Raw genomic sequence first — 21,822 nt, forward strand, 5'->3', positions numbered from 1 at the left:
CAGCAGAAGGAGCTGTGTAGGAACCAAGAGGCAAGTAGCCCAGAAAACAGTGTGAATGCGCAGAATTGAAGCTGAGCAGGTTCGATTCAGCAGTAAAATGGCATGAAAGGAAGTCCGCATGAGCTCTCAGTTAAGTGCCTTAATTCCACTAGCATGCTTTGAGTAAAACTTGATTGTATACCACCCTGTGCTGCTTTTGCACATGATAATACTACTGTGTGGGGGATCAACTGGTAGTGGGTTTGGGTCAGACAAAAGACAAGCACTTCTCTGTTCAGTCTCTCAGCTTACACAATTCACTACAAAATGTAGTGATGGCCCCTGCCTTAGACGGCTTTGTAGAAAGGTTTGCACCAATTCATGGAGACTGCTAGCCATCAAGGCTAGCTCAGGGCGCCCTGCATGTGCCATGGGACTCCCAACTGCCACCAACCCCATCCAGCACAGCCAATGGTCAGGGATGATGGGACTTGGAGCCTCACAGCATCTGGAAGGCCTTGGGCTGGACAGAGCCTTTCCCCTCAAATGGCAGCTGTGGCTTGCTGCCACCGTTACTGCCTGTTCTTTGAGGAGCTGGATCAGTTGATGGAGGAAGGCAAGTTCCATTCACCTTGAGTCACCTGGGCTCCCCCTGCCTCTTCTTCAACTCTCCAAGCCCTTCCATCAGACAGTGCATTGTCTGATGCCATGGTTTGGGATCCCATTAAGTGGTCAGTTATTTCACAGTGGAGACAAACCTCCAATTATTCAGACAAGTTCGTATCTGGTCACTTGAACCTAATTGCTCAGCTAGGGGAGAAACTGGGCTAGGGACAGAGAGAGGGGGGCACACAAATTAATTATTACGATTATCATCTTTAAAATGGCATTGCAAATTAATTAGTCTGTGGTAGAGCATGTACTTTGCCCACAAAAGTTATCAGATTCATCTCTGAAAAAGAGGGTCAGGTCCTGCAAGCATAGCTAGCCAACTGAAATTCCCTCTTCTAGACAACTGGCAAGGAGGAGCCCTGCCCACCCCACCCCTGTTTTTATTAGGTCTCCTTTCCCCAGGTACATATGGGAAGGTTTCTTGCCTAAAGCCCAGGAGAACTGCCTCCTGTCCAGTTGACCCGTGCTCTGGTAGAAAGCAGCCCCCTGTGTTTGTCAACTGCCTGTTGCAGAACACGCTCCAGATAACTCGGTGTGGAGACGGTAGACCAAGTTGATGGTGTCCCTAGTCCAACATCTGTTTCTTTGATATTCAGAGTTTCTTAGGTATGTCAGGTGTATGTCAGGTGCCTCCAGACAGGTGCTCCTCAGATTTGACTCAGTTGCAATATTAAGGCCCTGTTTGGGAGCAACCATGGAAGAGAGAATTTGGGCTGCCATGGTTTTCCTGACTCCTAGATGACAAGCTGCGCCTGCTAAAAATCCATTTTCTCCATTGCTAATGTTCTCCCAGTATTAACCAGTTTTTCTTGGTACCAATCTTCCCTTTCTCTGTGTTGCAAAGCAAGGAAATTGCAGAAGGGATCAGCTTTTGTCCCTTCCTCGCTCTCTTACCTCACCCCCTGTTCATGGCATGTCAGAACAAAGATTCTTCAAAGGTGCTTAGGTGTCTTGGAGGCTGCCCTTGTTCAGAATTCATACTCCCGCCCCCCCAAGCTATTTTCAAAGGTTGTTTACCAACTAAAGCTACAGCAGGAGGCTGGGTGACTTGAAGCCAGTGTGAGATGAGCCCCCTCTAGTGAGGGATCTTGGAGAAATCCACTTCCCTTAGCTCCAAACATGTTTACTTACTAGCAGAGGTTTAAAGACTGTCTCAAGGCAAAAAAATGTAGTATAAACACGGACAACTGGGGAACACTTGCCTGCGAGTGCTCCAGTTGGAGAACAGTCTTTACTAAAGGTGTCATGGGCTTTGAAGACACTCGAACTCAGGACACAAGGGAGAAATGTGCTAAGAGGAAGGCATGCTTGGCAAATCCAAACTGTGATAAACTCCCGTCCAGAAACCAAGGTCCCCACTGTGGAAGGATGTGTGGATCCTGAATCGGCCTCCACAGTCATTTACGGACTCATTGTTCAATCCGTGTTTATGGAAGACCATCTGACTCAGCTACAAGGGATCGCCAAAGAGAAGAGAGACCTACTGGCATACTGTACTCTCTTCTTTGGCTTTGGCCACAGGTTGGCCAATCACACCTGAAGGGAACGGAGGCATCTTGTGTGTCACTCCTACCTGCACAAGCCACCTCTCCTTTTTTAATTGTCATAATTATACAGGGCTCAATTTTAGACACAGGGTTGTGTCTAAATATCTATCTCTGCACTGGAATTTAAGAGACTTGATTGTTCTGAGTCGGTTGAAAGGTCACTGGGGCTTATATGTTGGCAGAGTAGCTAAATTGCTAAGAAGCCAGTGTCATGTGCAATACTGACTTTTATTGAAATTAAAAAACAATGTCCAAACACTAGTTAAAATATTCAAAAGCTTTTGCTTGCAGAACACATAGCTAAAGAAGAATACAGTTTATGTAAAGTATTTACATTCACATGCTTTAGTTCCTTGAGAAATATTGCCTTTTGATGCATTTCCCCTCAAACCAGCTTCCATCCAATTAGAGAACTTAAGGCACATATGCTTCGCAGTTAAGCCAGGTGTGTGCATTGGAGACAGCCGCTGCCCATATGCAGATGGTAAAGGTGGAGGGGACCCCTGACCATTAGGTCCAGTCGTGGCCGACTCTGGGGTTGCGGCGCTCATCTTGCTTTATTGGCCAAGGGAGCCGGTGTACAGCTTCCAGGACATGTGGCCAGCATGACTAAGCCGCTTCTGGCGAACCAGAGCAGCGCACGGAAACGCCGTTTACCTTCCCGCCGGAGCGTTACCTATTTATTTACTTGCACTTTGACGTGCTTTCGAACTGCTAGGTTGGCAGGAGCAGGGACCGAGCAACGGGAGCTCACCCCATTGCGGGGATTCGAACCGCTGACCTTCCGATTGGCAAGTCCTAGGCTCTGTGGTTTAACTCATGGCGCCACCCGCGTTCCTATGCAGATATGCAGATGACAGCTTCCCAAATAGGAGCTCTGGCAGGGGCAGCGAAAGTAAACACGAACAATTAATTAATTAATTAGTATACAGGCAGATCTCAGGAGCTGCACAGCATTATATATATATATATATCACATAAGAAAAGACAACCCAATAATCCCCCCCGCCCACAACACATTTGCAAGGGCATCAGATGTCAATCAGCCAGAGGCCTGGTTTTTATCTGGCACATAATGAAGGCACCAGGGGAGCCTCCCTGGAGAGAGCATTCCACAAACGGAGCCACTGCAGAACAGCCCTGTTCTTGTGTTGTCCAGACCTCTCGTGGGGGAGGCACACCAAGAAGGGTGACATCTTTGCCCTCCCTCTGATGTTTCCAGTAAGGTGACTTGAAACACACCTTGCTGCCTTTTAAGTTGCTAGTGTTTGCACAGCCTCAGTGTTACAGAAGATGCATAGCTACCACCTCTCCCTGCCAATGTTCAGAGTAAGAGTTGGAGACCGTGAGGTCCTCTGCATGGCCATCATCCCTCCCCCTTGCCATGCTGCAAGTGGGTTGGTGGAACGGTGTGGCTAACACTGTCTGGAGGTCCACAGGTTCTCCCACCGCTGCTCCAGAGATTGGGATGCTCAGGCTGGGGGGGGGGCTACTTACAAAAGCAAAAAAAGAGAGGAAAGGCACCCCTTAAAAAAAAGGCCAAAGAGGACCCAGATCTGCATATAATTTGCACATGCTGATTTGTATGTAGAGGTGCAAACTTAGAAACTGCAAGTATGATTTAAATGGGAGTACAGCAGACCTCAAAAAGGGACGCGAGTGGCGCTGTGGTCTAAACCACTGAGCCTAGGGCTTGCTGATCAGAAGTTTGGCGGTTCGAATCCCCGCAACGGGGTGAGCTCCCGTTGTTCGGTCCCAGCTCCTGCCAACCTAGCAGTGTGAAAGCACATCAAAGTGCAAGTAGATAAATAGGTACTGCTCCGGCGGGAAGGTAAACGGCGTTTCCGTGCGCTGCTCTGGTTTCGGCGGACGTGGCTTAGTCATGCTGGCCACATGACCTGGACAAACTGTCTGTGGACAAATGTCAACTCCCTCAGCCAGTAAAGCGAGATGAGCACCACAATCCCAGAGTCGTTTGCGACTGGACCTAACGGTCAAGGGTCCCTTTACCTTTACAGCAGACCTCACCCTATGGGGAAGTTGGTGACCAGGTCACTTCTGGAGTATGCCTGCTTAGTGGGCTCTCTGGGTGCTAAGCCCCCGCTGCTTGTCCTTTATCTTTGGGTCCTTCAAAGAGAGAAGCATCATCTGTGAAGAAAGGCACATGACTGCTTGCAACCTTCGCCTGCAGTAGCAGTAGCAGCAGCCACAGAGTGGATCAGAGCCAGAAACTCTGAGCATGAGGATGTCAGGTCCTACGTCATCTGCCAGGAGGACCTTGGTCAACTATGCTGGGGTAGGCAGCAGCTGTGGGGGGGTGCCACCCCCCTGCCAATCTAATTCAGCCCTGGAAGTCAGTTTATGCAGTCTGCGGGGTGGAAAGCTTTTTCTGAGCCCTGCTAAAAAAGCATATCTCTGGATACAGCAAAAAAGCATGTTTGAGAAAAGCGATGCCTTTCCCACAGCACGCTGCTCTTCCACATGGAGGGATATTTCACTCGGACGGAGCATTCAGTTGTGCAGCTGCTGCTTGCAGAATACGGCCCAGGAAGAGCTTTTGCATTGGATTCTGCAGATAATATCCTGGTCTCTCCCCCCCCCCCCCGCCCCCGTGTCTCAGGCTCATGTTCGTGATTTGAACTGGTGCAGAATGTGCTCATCTACTAGCAGATTTACAGCCTCTGGCTTCCAGGTAGCAGGACTGATGAAATTCTCACGCACAGAAGCCTACGTGCTCAATTTGCTTTTATAACGAATAAATATTGAAAGATTCACAAAAGGTCCCTGCTGCCTTTGATGAAGCTGCCAGGTCAGGGGTAGATGGTCGCTGGTTTCAAAATGTGTGTGTGTGTGTGTAGCGAAGGTCAGGGGGTTATCTAGGTAGCACTGGAAAGCTTTCTTCTTTTTTCTTCTGTTTCCCCCCCAGAAAAGGAGCTCCATCTGGCACTGATAGGCTTGACTATGACGTGTGTCTGCAATGCATCTGGGGCAATGCAGAGGCCGTGGCCTCAGAAGGCAGATGGGGAGGAAAGAGGACTTGAGGCAGCAAGCGTCAGTCCTGCGCTCACTTACCAAGGAGCAGGTAATTTTCACACTTACCTGAGTAGGCTGCTCTCCAGGGTTTCCCAGCCCTCCCTCGGGACTGAACCTGGGACCTTCTGCATGGAAAGCAAGATCCTGGGCCACCAAGCTACAGCTCTCACATTTATTGAAACTGATTTATTGACATTTCATTGAAACTTACTTCCATGCAAGCATGCACACCTTTTGCAAGCTTCTATTTGGGGTGCAATTTCTCAGTGTGTGGACACACACACACACAGAGAGAGAGAGAGAGAGAGAGAGAGAGAGAGAACAAACTCTCAGCTCCAGCTCTACATGATTTGCTATCAAGGCCATGCCTTCTTCCAATCAACACCCCCCCTCCCTGGGTGTGTGAGGGATTGTGCCCTGTGACATATCTGGATCAGGTATGACTATTCCGTCACTTCAATGCAGAGGGACTGCAGAATGACTTAACCTTCAGAGGAGGTGGCCTGTTATATCTCTGCGTGCACCATTGCATAGGACTTGCCTACTTCTAATCAGAGGTCATGTTCTGATCAAGGACTCCTGCAGAATCAGGAGCAGTAGGGCAGTTAAGTCTCACTTTTATATGCTCTAATAAAAAGGTGTTCTGGCTGTGAGAATGATGAATGCCCCATTTTAATTCAGTAGACAGATGAGTGTGTGGCTCAGCTATCCTGAAGCTGGGGAGAACGTCAGTCTAAAGTGATCCAGGATGAAACACATTGATGTCTCATTGAAGGACAAAAAAACCACAGGATGCCACAGAGTGACGTTTTGGAGTTTTCTCCACCCCATCGAGTCCAGGTGCATTTGAGTCCAGGTGTGGTGTGACTACCATACTGGCGAAAACACAGCCTGCATAGTATGATAGTGGGATATTGGCCAAGCATTACAAGGTTAATCTGCCTGCTGGGCTTCCCCACCCTCTGATTGGTCCACAGGCCTGTGGGCAGAGGACAAGACCAGGCAAATCATAGGCAAGCAGAAGGCAGGGTCCTTACCGTGTTCTTTCTAGTATCAGTGCAGATTTAATTTTCTCCCCCATGTTCTCCCTAGGCCAGGGCTGCCTAATCTTTAGTCCTCCAGATGCTGTTTTACTCTGAGTCCCATCAGCCCCAGCCAGCAGGGCCAATGGTAGGGGGGATGGGAACGCCAGGAGGGGTGTGTGTGTGTGTTACTGCTACTCCAGGGTTTGTAAATCGATTTGTGACTCGTGGGAGTGAAAAGTGGCATAGAAATATAAGAAATGAAATGAAAGGAATACTAGTCCTGCATCCCACAGGCTGGGGTTGCGTGGTACATGCCTGCAAGGAGCAAGTGCTTATACTCTGTGAAAAAGAATAGACTTGAAATAGATTCTTAAACTCACAGGCCATTGCAATTGCCAGCAATTGTGTTACACTGAACAGCAAGCTGAGATTTGGTACATGTGTTGCCCAAGACATCCTGGTTCACATGAAAGTCTAGAAAGGAGAACATTTTCTCTTGGTCACTTGAACTTCATGACATGAGGCTTCGCCTGGCGCCATTCGCACAGTAGCTAGAATGACTGCATATAGCAGAGAACACAATTCCGGAGCCCGCCTGGTGTTAAGAGTGTTGAATGAGGACCTGGGAGACCAGCTCTCAAATCCCCGCTCAGCCGTGAAGCTCACTGGGTGATCTTGTGCCAGCCACTGGCCCTCGTCAGGGTTGTTGTGGAGACTGAGGAAGCAAGTCATTGTTTGGCAGCAGCCGCCAAGTGGCATTTTAGGGGGACCCTGCATAAAACAGCTCTTCCTTGCTGACAATATCAGGCCTTGACCGGGCCTTCAGATGAACTGGTCATCTAATGCTTAAAAGTCTCTGTGCAAAGCTGTAGGGGGCGGGGAGACTGGTGTCGCTGGAATCAGGATTGCCGGTTCTTGGAGTGCTAGCACTGCACTTAATCCACATACGTCAGAAACTGTGTGGCAGTAATTGGGAGTTATTGCAACATCTAAGTCAGAGATGATAAGCAGCAGTAATCCAGATTTGGGAAGAAAATCCATTGTATTAACAATTCTTAGCATGCCACTGGGATTTCCTGCTGCACTTTCCACAAACTCTGGGATTAGAATGCATGGTTTTTGATCTCATTCTGCCACCTGCTGTTAGAATTCATGCGCTACATAGGAACATGGAAACCTGCCTTATGCCATTGCTCTCCACCTGCTTCCGTATCATTGACAATGATGGCTCTCCACTGGTTTTAGTCAGACTTTAAGGTGTCACAAGATTCTGTTACACTAGCAAGGTGAATGATGCATTTATCATCTCAAGCTGCAAAGTCAGTTTTACTCTATTGGCTGCCATTATGTTTGTGTATATAACTAATAATTTTATCCTATCATGTGCATAACTAACAATTTTATCCTTTCATGGACTGGGAATTAGTGGTTGTTCCTAATTATTTTCCCTAGGCTATTAAGGAAGAGAATAATAGAAAATTAGAATCTTAGAGTTGGAAGGGACCCAAGGATCATCTAGTCCAACCCCTCACTGTGCAATGCAGGAATCTCAGTTAAAGCATCCATGATAGATGGCCATCCAATCCCTGCTTAAAAACCTCCAAGGTAGGAGAGTCTGCCACCTTTTTTGGGGATTCTGTTCCACTGTCAAGCAACTCTTACTGTCAAAAATTCTTCCTTATATTTAGTTGTATTGGACTGATTCCTACCCTCTGGAGTAGGAGAAGACAAGCTTGCCCCATCTTCCATGTGACAGCTCTTCAGATATTTGAAGATGACTATCACTCCTCCTCTCAGTCTCCTCTTTTCAAGGCTAGACATACCCGGATCCCTCAACCGTTCCTCATCAGGTTTGGTTTCCAAACCCTTGACCATCTTGGTTGCTCCCCTATGCAGCCAGAGGGTGGCAACAGGGGAAGTGTGGTGCTATATACCTCTAGAGGTATGTGGTGGGCTTGCGGTGGGGCTGGTGTGAAACCATTTCCAATTAATGCCCAAATATCATAACTCCATGATCACATGTACAACATGCATGCTAGGGAAATGGGTGTTTTGGGATATGCAAAGGCCTCTTAATAATGAACTAAATGGCAGAACATTTCCTGGGCTGTTCCACTTTAGGGCACAAGTGGGAATGAATGTTTGTATGTTTGAATTACTATACACACAGTCACGCATACACCCACCCACAAAGAACAGGAGTTCTTCCTAGCCGACTTGCTGCTTTTTTTCTATGTGCAGAGAGGTTATTTTGGGAAGGGAGGACAGAGCAAGTTCAAACATGCAGCAGGAACCTGAGGTGCTGCCATTCAGGGGAAAACTTCACCCCTCGACTCTGCTGAGTCTATGAACATTCTAAGGAGATCTTTGATAGTTAGGAGGAAATTTGTAAAACAATATAATTTTTCATGTTATGTGCAACAAATGGGGAGAAAAATCATGATCAGCTAAGAGCTGCCTTGGTGGAATGTGGAACCTGCTGGAGCAGCAACTGTTCTAACGCATCATAACAGAACAGAGCTCAGCAAAAACTGCCTTGAAATGCTGCAACAGTGAAAGCATCCTCAACCCAGACTCATCATGAATAGAATGAGTAAGAGTTGGTGTGTGTGTGCGCGCGTATCATTTGTTCACTGTATTTTTTATCATACCTTTCCATCAAGAAGCTCAGGGTGGTGGCATAACTGACGTTAGCCCAGCCATCCTCACAACAACCCTGGGATAGGTTGGGCAGATAGATGGCCATGGTGCGCCCAAAGGCTCTCAGAGAAGCCCTCATGGATGTGAAACTGGGATTTTCACAGCCAAGCCCAGGTCTCAAAACACTATGCTGTCAGTATTGGCTCTTCTACACCAATATCTCTTCATAATTTTTTCAGTGGATGAGACTCACTTCCTACCAATTCCAACAGAATAATCAAGGACCATCTCTCTCCATATGAACCAATCCGTACCCTGAGACTATCATCTGAGGCCCTTCTTCATTTGCCTCCTCCACAAGAGCTCCGGAAGGTGGCAACAGGAGAACAGGCCTTTTCTGTGGTGACTCCCTGCTTATGGAATGCTCTCCCCAGGGAGGCTCGCCTAGCACCTTCACTAAATAGAGTATCTTTAGGTGCCGGCAATAATGTTCCTCTATAACCAGGCCTTTGGCCTTTAAAATGTATTTGTGGGAGGGAGTTACTGGTTGTTGTTGTTGTTATGATATACCATATATGATATTTAGTCACATACCGCAAAATTCATGTGTTGCAACTGGGAGGTGTTACCCAACAAACCTGCTTCCTCAAAAGACAACTTTTTTGTAGTAAGGATGAGTGCAAATAATTCGGTGGATAACTTTACTGTTTCAAACCCAAACTTCCATTTTCACCACAATCACGCTCTTCTTCTTTGCAGAACTGATTGCCAAGAAGCACTTGACAGTTCTGATGCAAAATGAAATCTTTGCTGACTTCTTCAACACATTCCTGAATCTTCCTGTAAGTTCCCTCTAATACTCAGTATATTTGGCTATGTACATATTACATATTCGTGACTTAAAATGCAGTGAGGTTGTCCCCTGCCCCGCTACATTTCAATATGTGTTTACACGTTGCTGCACAAACCAGAGAGCAGGCAGGGATGCCTTCACCTGTTGTGCATTACCTGCTTTGTTTTCCAGTGCTTGCAACACCCCTCCCCAAGCTCCTATTCAAGGAAGAAACAAATCCTGGGTCAGAGCCTGGAACCCCTGGAGTCTCGCCTTGTTCAGAGATTGGGGTGGTGTGTAACAGTACTATCATTTTAAAAAGCAATGACTATATCCCAGTAGAAACTAGAGCTGGAGATGAAAGTAGAGACTTCATTAACCACCTTTTTCTGTATCTTTCTCTCCATCTCCCTCTCTTTCTCTTTCACTCCACAGGTGTTTGGTCAGACCCCTATTTTCATGCACAGCACTCGTCAATGGTATCTTTGGCCAGAATTACCATGCAACCTGGTAAATGTCGATATTTTCCAAAGCTGGCAGCCTTTTGCACATGGGGATGAGTGGCATTGATGGTATTGCTGATATTAGCTTGAAGTCCCAGGAATCTGACACAGAATCAAATAGACTTCTTCAGTGTGTGGTGTCCAAAATGCAACTATTGGTGTTTGGCCTGTGGTAGGGGTGATGATTGGAATCTATCATGCTATTCCATTTTCCATCATCCCGCAATTTGCTGTTTGTGTGTCTGGACAACCTAATTTCCACCAAGGCATAATATGAGCGGAATTCAGACTCTCATGCATGCAAAAGCAGATGCACAACTGCCTTGCTGTGTCCATGCGGAATGACAAAGACGACTTGCTGAAGTGCTTGCCTCTCTCTGAAGAGCGTGAGCACAACCAGTTCATGAATAAGAGAGCTCTGTCTGGTACTGAGACATCAAAGAGGACCAGAAGGGACAAGACTTCTAGTGGATGGGCTATAAAGCTGATCACAATCCTATCCTTTTCACATAGCTATTTTTCTCTGTCCCTCATCTCCCTTTGTAATCTATCTCACCCTCTAAACCAAGGATAGTCAACGAGGCACCCACCAGATGTTAGTGGACCAAAACTCCCATCATTCTTGGCCATTGGCCAAACTGGTTGGGGCAGATGGGATTTGTAGTACAACTTGTCTTGAGGGCAACTGTGTTGGTTACTTCTGCTTGAAACCGTTCATCTCTGTCTTTGCTGTTGAGTTTCCTTGACACTGAATTTGGGGTGGCTGTGGGGTGTTGTGATACAACCAGTATTCTTTCTGCAAGCTGGGGCCAGTCAAGTAAGCTGTCTTTTACCTCCTTGTGAAGAAAATGATAAACCACAAATTTCTTGGATGCCAGGATTTTGCAGATGTGATACAATTTTTTCTTTAGGGATGGGTGAATCTGTCAGTTTTTGTCTCTCCCTCTTTTTCCAATCTTCAGTCCTCCACATTTCCACATCCATTCCCTTAAAAAAACCACAAAACCCTCATAAAATGCCTAAATGTAATATAATGCATTTTTGTATGTTACTTTCACTAATATATGCATTTTTATATACATTTAGCCCAGTATATGCATTCTTGTGCATGTTACTAGGCCAGAAAGCTGCACTGCAAAATTTGGAGCACTGAGAATTCTGAAGGGTGGTTGTGTTTTGGTTCTTGCATTGTTTCAGAAAGTGCAAATTAGGGAGGTTCACCTTTAAATGTGAACTGGTGACTTTCTCCCATACATCTGGTCTCAATTAAGCACATCGTTTTGGGCCAATACAGGTATCAAAGCACAAAGGCTTGATGAACTGGATGGAAAAACACCGACTGCCTTACTTCTGCAAAACCAACTTGTGCCTGCACTACCTTCTCTGTGAAGAGCTCCTGAGTTTCATCCGGTCTCCAGAGGCAGGTAAGAGTTGACATGAAACGCTAAAAGAAACATTCCAAACACTATCTGCCAGAAAAAACAACAACCAGGGAAATTGAGTGATTGTCCAAACTAATGTATTTTTTTTAAAATAAACATTTATTAAAGTTTTTAGCAAAATACAACAAAAAAGAAAAAACACAAAACAGAAAAATACACAAAACACAAAAGGTAGATAAAAATAAAAAAGAAGAGAAAAAAAGATCCATTATTCTTTTACTAACTTTGAAGCTCATATCCTTATTTTCCTGACCTCCTCACACCTCCCCTTTTTGTATTCCCATTTACATAATCAGATCACCAAATCCTTACCCTCTTTTATTTATCTTAACTATATCTTAACATGTTAAAACTCTATATTTTCACCCATTATCAATTCACTTATTGCATACTCTTTTTAACTTTGTTGCTAATACCACTTATTTTCAATCCAACATCATTTGAACATTCATTATTTTTATAGTGTTTCTGCAGGTAGTCTTTAAATTTCTTCCAATCTTCTTCCGCCAACTCTTCTCCCAGGTCTCGGATTCTGCCAGTCATTTCCGCTAATTCCATATAGTCCATCACCTTCATCTGCCACTCTTCCAGGGTGGGTAGATCTTGTGTCTTCCAATACTTTACGATAAGTATTCTTGCTGCTGTTGTTGCATACATAAAAAAAGTTCTATCCTTCTTTGGCACCAATTGGCTGACCATGCCCAGGAGAAAGGCCTCTGGTTTCTTCAGGAAGGTGTACTTAAACACCTTTTTCATTTCATTTGTCCAAATTAATGTAGAACCCACAAAAAAATCCCAAGTATCTAACAATGAGCAGATTCCTCGTCCACCTGGGAAGGGAGCCCATCTAGGAGAAGGAAAACTCTGAGACTAAGCCTCTGCTGCCTTGCAGGATATCTTTGGGAGAAGAAAAGGCTGCACACGTCGGATGGTGTCTGGTGCGCCTCCTTCTGGCAACTCTTGCAGCCAAGCTGGTGCCATCAATACACTTTTAGGTGACCTGCCAATGTGTCGCTTTGCTTTTGCTCTACAGCGGAGATGCTGCGGTGGATCAAGGCTGACCAGTGGCTTCTTGAGAAGTGTATTGGGGGCAGCCGGGGGATGTGGCGCTTCCGCGCCTTCATGCAAGGAATGGCAGGTAAGAAAAGGGGAAGCGCAGCACACAGAAATCACACAGCGGGAAACAAATGGCAACCCCAGACTCTGCACCTCCTCTCTCTAATCCGTGGGGCTGAACATCTGTCCAGCTCCTTCTATGGATGTATCTGATAAAAACCTGCCTCTGCACACTCTATCATTCTCTAAGGGTAAAGATATCACAATTTAAAAAGGCTTAACAGCAAACTCTTTAGCTGTGGTGGGAGCCTCGATTCCATTCACTTCTGCAACTTGCATGATACAAATATATGTTTGCAATAGCAAATCAACTTCTGGCTCAGTTGTTTGTCTTGCTGTCTTCCCTCATGCTGCAGGTGGGTAGCCTGCCCTATTATTTTAAAGTGCTAATGAATTGATAGCCTCCATCCTGATATTTTAAGGAGAATGCAAGTTGAATGGTTAATGTGCATAACAAGCAGCCATTGTGTACATTCATCAGACCTCCTGGAGAATGTGCACATTTCCTGGTCAAGATGCATAATCTCCAAGAGACCTTGGGTAATTTGCATGAATCAAATGAATTTTGTACATTATCTGGCCATTATGTATAATACCCAACAGGCTTTGGGAAATGTGCAGATTTCAGGTGAATCTTGTACATTCTCCAGCCAACATGTGCGTATTCTCCAGTCAGTATGTATAGTCTCAGAAAATATGCCCCCTTTTCTATCTTCCTCAGAAGTGTGCAGTCTGTACCCCCTGGGCTGCTTGTCACCTTAACTTATGTGGTTAAGGTGGCACTGTGGTCTAAACCACTGAGCCTCTTGAGCTTACCTATCGGAAGGTTGGCAGTTCGAGCAATGGGAGCTCCCATTGCTCTGTCCCAGCTCCTGCCATCCTAGCAGTTCGAAAGCATGCCAGTGCAGGTAGATAAATAGGTACCACTGAGGCAAGAAGGTAAATGGTGTTTCCGTGTGCTCTGGCTTCCATCACAGTGTCCTGTTATGCCAGAAGCGGTTTAGTCATTCTGGCCACATGACCTGGAAAGCTGTCTGTGGACAAACGCCGGCTTCCTCGGCCTGAAAGTGAGATGAGTGATGCACACCATAGTCGAATTTGACTGGACTTAACTGTCCAGGGGGTCCTTACCTTATTAATCTTATGTGGCCCACAACACACCTTCCCACTAATCAGCTGAACAACAGAAAGGACTAGGCCTCCAGATAAAGAATAATTCCCCTACCCCTGTAGTCCAGCCTCTTTTTCACTGCTCTCAGCTGTTCCCCAGTCCGGAGAGCAGCGCAAGGGGGATTGCAGGGAGAGGAATGTTATTAACCTTCCATACCCCTCCTAAGCAAACCATCCCTGTATACTTTTAACCTCCCTGTGAGCTTTTGCCCCTTCAGTGGAGGAGAGCCTTTAAAGCAGAAAGCAACCATTTTGCAATCCAAGTTTCACAACCAAACCCCCCTCAAGAATTAGCTGAAAATCCTATTCCTTCCCAGCAGGACATTACAGATATTGCCTGGAATGCGTAGTCCTAACTTTAGATCTAATCTACAGGGGAAGAGCTGACCAAGTTCTGGCTTGCTACGGAAAGGATACTTGCGATTGACGAGACTGATGAATCCCAGCAAGATCTCTATGAGTCCCTGATCCAGGTGTTGATGGCTACTCACTTGCAGGAGGGCTCCACCGTTGTCATCCTCTGCAACACAACCATTGGTAAGTGACACACTCTCATAGTGTCGTGATGCTGCAAGAGAACTAACTATATAATTAAAGGTTCCTGGGAACCCCAAGTGCCTCTTTCTAAATCAGTGACTCCCCACTGCTTCTTTCCATGATTCCCCACAGAGTCACCTGCCTGTGGAGGAAACTGAAGTCACCTGTTGTGTCTCTGCATGTGATACTGCTTGGCTAGTTTCCTTCAAAAAAGTCCATTGAGTCTAGCACACTGCTTCCTAAAAAGGCCCGTCACGTGCTCCCAGGAAGCCCGCAAAGAGAGCTTGCAGGCAACATCTCTTCTTTTTCCTGCTTCTGAACCCAGAAGTTCCATTTAGCCACAATGGCTGATAGCTGTTGATAGGGCTATCCTTCCTGACTATCAGAAGGCATGGCTACAACAGTGACTCCACTCACCCTGGAACACAGAGTATAGACTTCTCAGAGGACAGAAAACTTTTACCCCTACATGCTTTTTAAAAAAATCTACTCATGCATATGATTGACGTGTAAGTCAGAGAAAAACGGTGCCTCAGCCATTGGAAGTTTGACAACTTGTGAGACCATTGATGGCATTGCAAGGGGTTGGACTAGATGACCCTTGGGGTCCCTCCCAACACTACAGTTCTATGATTCTGCCACCGGCTATTCAGACTCCCTCTTTGATACAAGACGCCAAATGAAAACATTAATATTTTTGGGTGGACTGGTGCCTTTTCCCCTTAATGCATCCAATTATGTGGGGGTGGGGAGTGTCTGAGGACCCTCCAGGCAACGGATAGCTAATATGGTGCCCTCCATCACACTTGCCATCTGACTGCAGCCTAAAACAGCAGTCATCCCAGAAGTGGACACAGAATTAAAAAGAAGCCCAGCCAGTCAGCAGAAAAACCATTTTCTTCTTTCACAACTCTATGAACCATTAACTCCTCTTTCCCCCAATGCTTTGTAACATTTGCAGAATCCCTTCTGAAAATGACTCCCTACCACCCCCAACACGTCCGCTCTCGGAGGGAAATCCTGTCTGAGATGCAAAAGGTGGCCCTGTTCAAGATTGAAAGCTACTGGCTCCCAAACTTCTACATCCACTGCAAGTTGAAGATGGAGAAGGAGCTAGCGTGCCGCCATCTCCTTGAGCAGTATGAGGAAAGGCTGCACAGGGCAGGTTTGCCGAAGCAGGCGGTGTCTCCTCGGCCGCCCATGAGCATCAGGCAAAGCAGCAGCGAAACAAAATCCTATTGCAGCTTGGAAAGCAAGAGGATGGTCTGGGACCATGTAGCAGGCCAAGGCTACTCTGAAGGAGGGAAGCACAAAGAAAGCCGCAAGAAGAAGAAGAAGTCACGCAGAAGCAGTCCGGCACACAAGAAGCACCGTCATTCTGCAAGACATTCTGCAAGACATTCTGCCAGTTCCAGTCCTTCTCCAGCAGATCAGATCCGGGATTCAGCAATGGGCGTTTCCGATGAATCGCCAAGCTTCAAAAGCAGTCCAAGTGAATTCATGTCCTCTCCTCTGGCAAATGAGCTTGCTAACGCAATCACCTATAATAAGCTGCGCTCTTCCACTCCTGTGGTCCAGTTCCCTTCGCTGCTTGCCTTAAAAACCCTTGTCAAGTCTCCCATGTGCTTAGATTTCCTTCCTTGGGCACTCACTGCCGACAAATGTGCAGGGCGCCCCTTCCGGGAGTTTTTGCTGCGCAGGGATTATGGCCTGGAAGTGCATCTCCTAGACCTGTGGCATGACCTGGAGGACTTTTTGCGCATGATGCTCTGCTCCCTTGGCGAAGGGAACATCCTTCTGCGCCATGTCATGGGAGAAAGGATTTGTGAGCTGTACCTGACCCAGAACAGCAACTGGCACCTCCCCTTGAAACTGACAACTCTCAGGAACTTACAAAATCTCCTTCCTTCTGGACATGTTATACCCTGGGTACTAAAGGCACAGAAAGAAATCTGTAAGGTGGGAAAGCTTGTTTTCTCTCCATGAAAATTAATAGCGGGAAGCATACTTGAGATTTCACCCAGTAAAGTAGGCGTATTGTAATCAGGGTCTAGCATAGACAACGTGCCCTGCACCCCCCTCCCCAAAAAAGGAGGAATTCCAAATATCCATTCTTTGTGGCCCTGGCTTCCCCACTTCTTTGTGGGAAACATATATGCCCCTTGTAAGCCCATAACCCCTCCATTCCTGTATCCAGAGATGTGTGGCAGAGTTGCCGCTGGTTTTTCTAGCCTGCTGTAGGCAGCCAGGCACACCATGTCAGGAATGCATGCAGCACATAGTTAACTCTTTATTGTCAAAAGTGGACAGAACTTACACTCTGCAGTGCCAAGAGAAGAGGCTAATTTAATAAGAGGCTGTGTAAGCACTATACCTTTAAAACGCATTCCAAAGCACATTCATTCTCTCAGAGGATTCTGGGCACTGTAGTTTAACTCTCACGGAGTTACACTTCCCAGCAGCAAACTTCAGCACCCAGGATTCTTTGAGGGAAAGTATGCGCTTTAGAGGCGAAGTGCACACACAGCCGGGGGGATGGGAGCTGTGGCCCTCCAGATGTTGTTGGACTATAGCTCCCATCATCCCTGCCCACCGGCCAGGCTTGCTGGGGAAGCTGGGAGTTGGAGTCCAGCAACACCTGGTTCCTCAGACCTGCTGCAGTAGAGTGAAGTCAGCCATGCTGCCCAACCTTTTCAGTAGCAAAGCAGCACCGCTTTTTACCTCGATGTCTTTCCAAGGCTTGTGTGGCATAGGATTTGTCGAAGAAGATAAAGTTCTCTCTCTCACTGCAGAGTGGTTTAATTGATTTAAAGAGCTTGCTTGCAGGAAGCTCGAAAGTTGTTGTCTTTTGCCTGAAATGGAAAGAGTACCTACATAAGACTCCATTCTCACTTTCCGTTTAGATACTCAGCTTCCTTTATGAGGATTTCCTTCAGCACGACGATAAAATGTTCCTGTATTATGTGGTAAGCTGGAACCACCAGGGCAGTGAGGGGCTCATGAGGTGTCAGGGTGTGATCAAAGGGTCATGTTTCCCTCACAGTCTAGAATATGCTGGGTGTTCACCTATAAGAGAGATATGGAACCTGTGGCCCTCCAAATGTTGGTGGATTCCTAGCGCCCATTAGCCCCCCAGCGTGGCCTGTGGTCAAGGATGATGTGAGCTGCTGTCCAACAACTTCTGGAGCGCCACAAGTTTGTGAGGGAATAAAATATGAATCTCTGGGACCCATGTGTGTGGGTGAGGTGAACAACAAAAGAAAATGCCGGGATGCCTGGATTCAGAACAGTGGGTTTTGCACACTCTCCTGCAGGTAGAGAGCCCCTGTGGCAGAGATTAAACTCACAAAAGTTAACCAGCACTATAGTGTTAGGAATATAGGTTGTTAAACCTTTTTATCCCATTCTGAGGTACTCACAGCACTTCTCTCCCTACCCCCTTCTGCTGTGAGCAGATCACACACTGTTAAGTAAGTTTAAAATGCTTTACTTACAGTTTCAAGGCCTCAGTCATGCAAGAGAGTTTTGTACATGTGCTCTAAGCTCAGAGCTAACTTAAGCACGTCTGTCTTTACATGATGCAGAGAATGAGAGAGGAACAGTAAGACAAGGGTTCACATCCTCCTTTTCTGGAGGAAAGTCTAGGAACTACACGCTGTGGCACTAACTAGCCCTATGCTTGCTAGCTGTATTTGACTGCAATCTCCAACAAAGTTTCCAATTTCTAATCTATAACATGGCATTCTGTGCTGCATCTCCTGACAGACACTGCCCAGTCTTGCACCCTAATGCAGTGGCTTGAGTTCACCCCCATAGCTACACTCCATTGTCTCTTGAGACAGATGGATGTCAACAACACCCCTTTAACCGTCATGGCTTCCCCTAAAGAATCCTGGGAACTGTTGTTTATTAAGAGGTGCTGAGGAGCCCCCTCACTGAGCTACAGTTCCCAGCACTCTTAACAAATTGCAGTTCCCAGAGGTCTTTGGGGTGAGGTGGGGAGCCATGGCTGTAAAAGTGGTTATAAGAGTGTTTAAAATGTATGATGTGGATGTGACCTTTGCCTGCAGTTCAGCAACTTTCCCAAAGCACAAACAAAGTTAAAGGAGGAAATGTGGAGGTCGGAAAGGCATAGTCCCACCACTATGGATCTGTAATTGAACGCTCGTTGGCCTTTAATCCTGCTCTCCATACTTTCATTCTTCACCTGCGTGATGCACCTTGTCCATCTGTCTGTCACTGCAGAGCGGCAAGGAAAAGAAACTCAGTGCTGAAGAGCCTTACGAGAAGGATGAGAATCGCCGCTTGGCCAGGAGAATCACGGAGGCTTTGCACCTGTGCCAGACCTTGGCTGGCATGAGAGACTTTGAGCTGCTCATGGGGGAACACTGGCAGATGATGGGCACTCAGGACCTGGGCCTGGGGGGCTCGATCTTCATGGAGGCAGAGCCTGTAGTGCGCAAGATGGGTGAGAAGAAGACCTGCCCTGCAGGACTCACTCAAGAGCAATGTTTTTTATTTCCTCTGGCTGAAGGCAAGGTTTAAGTTGCCACAGGGGCCGCCACTTGGAGCAGATCTGCGCTGCATTCTCACGGGGATTTAGGGCTGAGCAGAAATGGTCTCCCTGTCCAAATCCCCCCTGCTCTTTTACAGGGCAGTGCAAATCAGGAAGGCATTTTGCTAAATATTTGGGGGGGGGGTGGAGGTGAAATTCCCACAGCCAGTTTTCTTCAAGTAATTCTCTCCTGAAACGTTTTTACTTCACAGAGGATAAAATTCTGTTGTCAGCTCATACTGGCAGATGAAGGAAGCAATTGACTCAAAAGAAGGCATAGTGTTGCATCCTACCCCACTCTCTGAGCAAGTGCGAGATTTCGGGCGCTTACCCAGAGTTTGTGTTTCCTTTTAGAAATGAAGCACAGAGGAGACTATGGGGTCATTATGGTATTTGCATACAACCTGAGCGTACACTGGAGAGGTCCACAGCATTACCACCCCAAAGGAACCTTGTTTTCCCCATTGCTGCAGCCTTGCATTCCAGCAGACATCAAACATTGCTCTCTCATTCTCTCTCCAGCTCGCTGCTTTACTTCTGGGTCACATCACTGCAGCTCTCTGCCTTCGATTCCATATAACCCCCCATCACCTCACCAGGAAGCTAGCTTGGCTATTCCTGGAATTAGAGGACTTGATTAGCTTTTAACAACTGCTGGATCCAGGGATTAGAGGGGGTTGGCATTCATCTTTGTGTGCAAGATGCAGAGAAGAGCCTTTGGCCATGTGCAAGGCCAGAGTGCAGAGGGGCTTGCAGGGGGGGCTCAGTTCCTATGGAAAACGATAAGGCTGCTATGACTAACTTTTCACTTAGGCTGCAGTGCCAATGCCATTGACCTGGGTGCATGCCCCATGAATTCAGTGGAACTTATTTCTAAGTAGCAGTGGTTAGGATTGCGCTGTTAGTCTCCTAGTCCAGGTGGGAGGAAGTCGAAGGAGACCAAAGTGCTTCTATTTCATAGGTGGCATGTAGGGAGTGTTTGCATTTAACTGAAATGACATAAAACCTTGGACCTGTCTCAGCTGTTTTTAACAAAACTGTTGGCAATGTGCCGCCACATAGAATTGCACATCATGTGCTCCATGGTGGCGCTGCCAGTACATAGACCCTCTCCTTGCATGATCGCTTGTCCTGGCTGTAGGGGGCCAAAGAGTGCTTCTGATCTTCTTCTCCTCCCTGGAGACAGATTACAGCAGCATGACATTTGAGGAGCTGGCCCGGCTGAACCCCAAGATGGCTGTGGAACTTCTAAGCAATAACTTCAAGGCCTTCTGCAAAAGTTCCCCATCAAGTGGTGAGTCCCTGGGGTATTGGTACCAGGGTAGGATAGCAGAGGAGAGACCAGTGGGGGCTGGTGCCTGTTGGGACTGGCGGGGGTGGCAGGAAGTGGAGCCGGAGCCAATGACAGGCAGAGAGCCAGTTGATCCTTCCTCCGCTCTGAGGGCAGCACTGGGACGAAGGAAAGGAAGCAAAGAGGCAAACCAAGCGCCAGGAGGAACAGTTGAGGGAGTTGGGTATGTTTAGAGGAGATGAGATAGCCATCTTCAGATATCTCAAGGGCTGTCTCATGGAAGATGGAGCAGGATTGGTTTCTCCTGCTCTGGAGGGAAGGACCTGAACCCATGGCCTCAAGTTACAAGGAAGGAGATTCCAACTAAACATCAGGGAAAACTTTCTGACAGCAGGAGCTGTTTGACAGTGGAACAGACTCCCCAAAAGGTGGTGGACTCTCCTTCATGGGAGGCTTTTAAGCAGAGCTCAGGTGGCCACCGGTCGTGGATGCTTTTGCTGAGATTCCTGCATCCCAGGGGGTTGGACTAGAGGACCCTCGGGGTCCCTTCTAACTCTATGGTTCTATGATTCTAGTTAGTGCTACAAATCTGGACTGGTTGTTTAAGTAAGAAGGCTGGCAGGTGGGGCCTGGCTGAGGGTAGGCTGAGGTTCATGGGGCAGTGCCCTACTCGCCTCCATCGGAAGAGTACAGAGCAAAGCTAAGGGGGAGCTTGGAGTAAAGAAGATTATGGAGCAGTGGCGGTTCTGAGTCTGGCTGTCATGTCTGGTTGTGCTCTGAGAAGGAATAAGGGTGAAGAAAGAATGTTTTCATGCAGGAGAATTTCATTGTGCTGAGATCTTGCAAGGTGCTGTTCATGAGGTCTTCATGAGGTCACTGTGGTGGTGGTCTTGAGTGGAGCACCGCTGGCTCGCAGAAGACCGCCTCCCGTGGCTAATTGTAAGGAGGCAGCGCTTCTTTTCCCCTGCAGGCGTGTTCAGTCGTCCGTTATCTATGAGAAGGAATCTCCACTGGACCCGATCAAGCTTGTCCTTCATGAGGAAGGGGCCTGCCTCAAGAAAACCCCCTCTGAGGCCCAGGTATGACATCATCGTGCCTTAGAGATACGACCTGCCACTTAGCTCCAACATTCAGGGCCAAGTCAGACAGGAGGTTCATTATGGGGACGCTGTTATTGCCTGCAAATTCATGCTGTCAATGTCATGTCTGGTTTGGCCCCCACTAACTGCCCATTCTGGGCTACCAAGACCATCTTCCAGTTTGTTCATAGACTGAGAACAGACAAGAGATTTTTCAGAGAGTTGAGGCAGAGTGCAGTATAGGCCAATGGTCTGCACATTTTCCATAACATCCTCTCTTGTCAAATAGATTTGAGAGGTTTAAGGCTGTGGTACTTTAGACACTTATCCAGGATGGAATAATGTCATCTTGAGCACAACAGCACTTATTTCTGTGAAAACATGCAAAGGACTACACTGCA

At 47.1% G+C, this 21,822-nt stretch overlaps 1 protein-coding gene across 7 annotated transcripts in view; it reads left to right on the forward strand.

The window, feature by feature from the left end:
• Window positions 1–5,124: 5,124 nt before the first annotated feature.
• RGSL1 (regulator of G protein signaling like 1) overlaps window positions 5,125–21,822 on the forward strand; it is a 36,981-nt gene continuing 20,283 nt past the window's right edge. For 4 of the 7 annotated variants that reach the window (XM_079980824.1, XM_079980825.1, XM_079980826.1 and 1 more), the window contains exons 1-11: window positions 5,125–5,280; window positions 9,656–9,738; window positions 10,164–10,238; window positions 11,526–11,655; window positions 12,707–12,811; window positions 14,335–14,496; window positions 15,458–16,455; window positions 17,400–17,462; window positions 18,742–18,964; window positions 20,238–20,345; window positions 21,313–21,421. In XM_079980824.1, coding sequence (XP_079836950.1) covers window positions 5,160–5,280; window positions 9,656–9,738; window positions 10,164–10,238; window positions 11,526–11,655; window positions 12,707–12,811; window positions 14,335–14,496; window positions 15,458–16,455; window positions 17,400–17,462; window positions 18,742–18,964; window positions 20,238–20,345; window positions 21,313–21,421 — 2,177 coding nt within the window. In that variant the 5' untranslated portion in view covers window positions 5,125–5,159. Of the gene's footprint in view, window positions 5,281–7,733; window positions 7,862–8,767; window positions 8,860–9,655; window positions 9,739–10,163; window positions 10,239–11,525; window positions 11,656–12,706; window positions 12,812–14,334; window positions 14,497–15,457; window positions 16,456–17,399; window positions 17,463–18,741; window positions 18,965–20,237; window positions 20,346–21,312; window positions 21,422–21,822 lie in introns of those variants that run through there. The other 3 variants (XM_079980827.1, XM_079980828.1, XM_079980829.1) reach the window with 3 other exon arrangements.

This window comes from Podarcis cretensis (genome assembly GCF_951804945.1).
Source record: "Podarcis cretensis genome assembly, chromosome: 6".
Classification (NCBI taxonomy): Eukaryota; Metazoa; Chordata; class Lepidosauria; order Squamata; family Lacertidae; genus Podarcis; species Podarcis cretensis.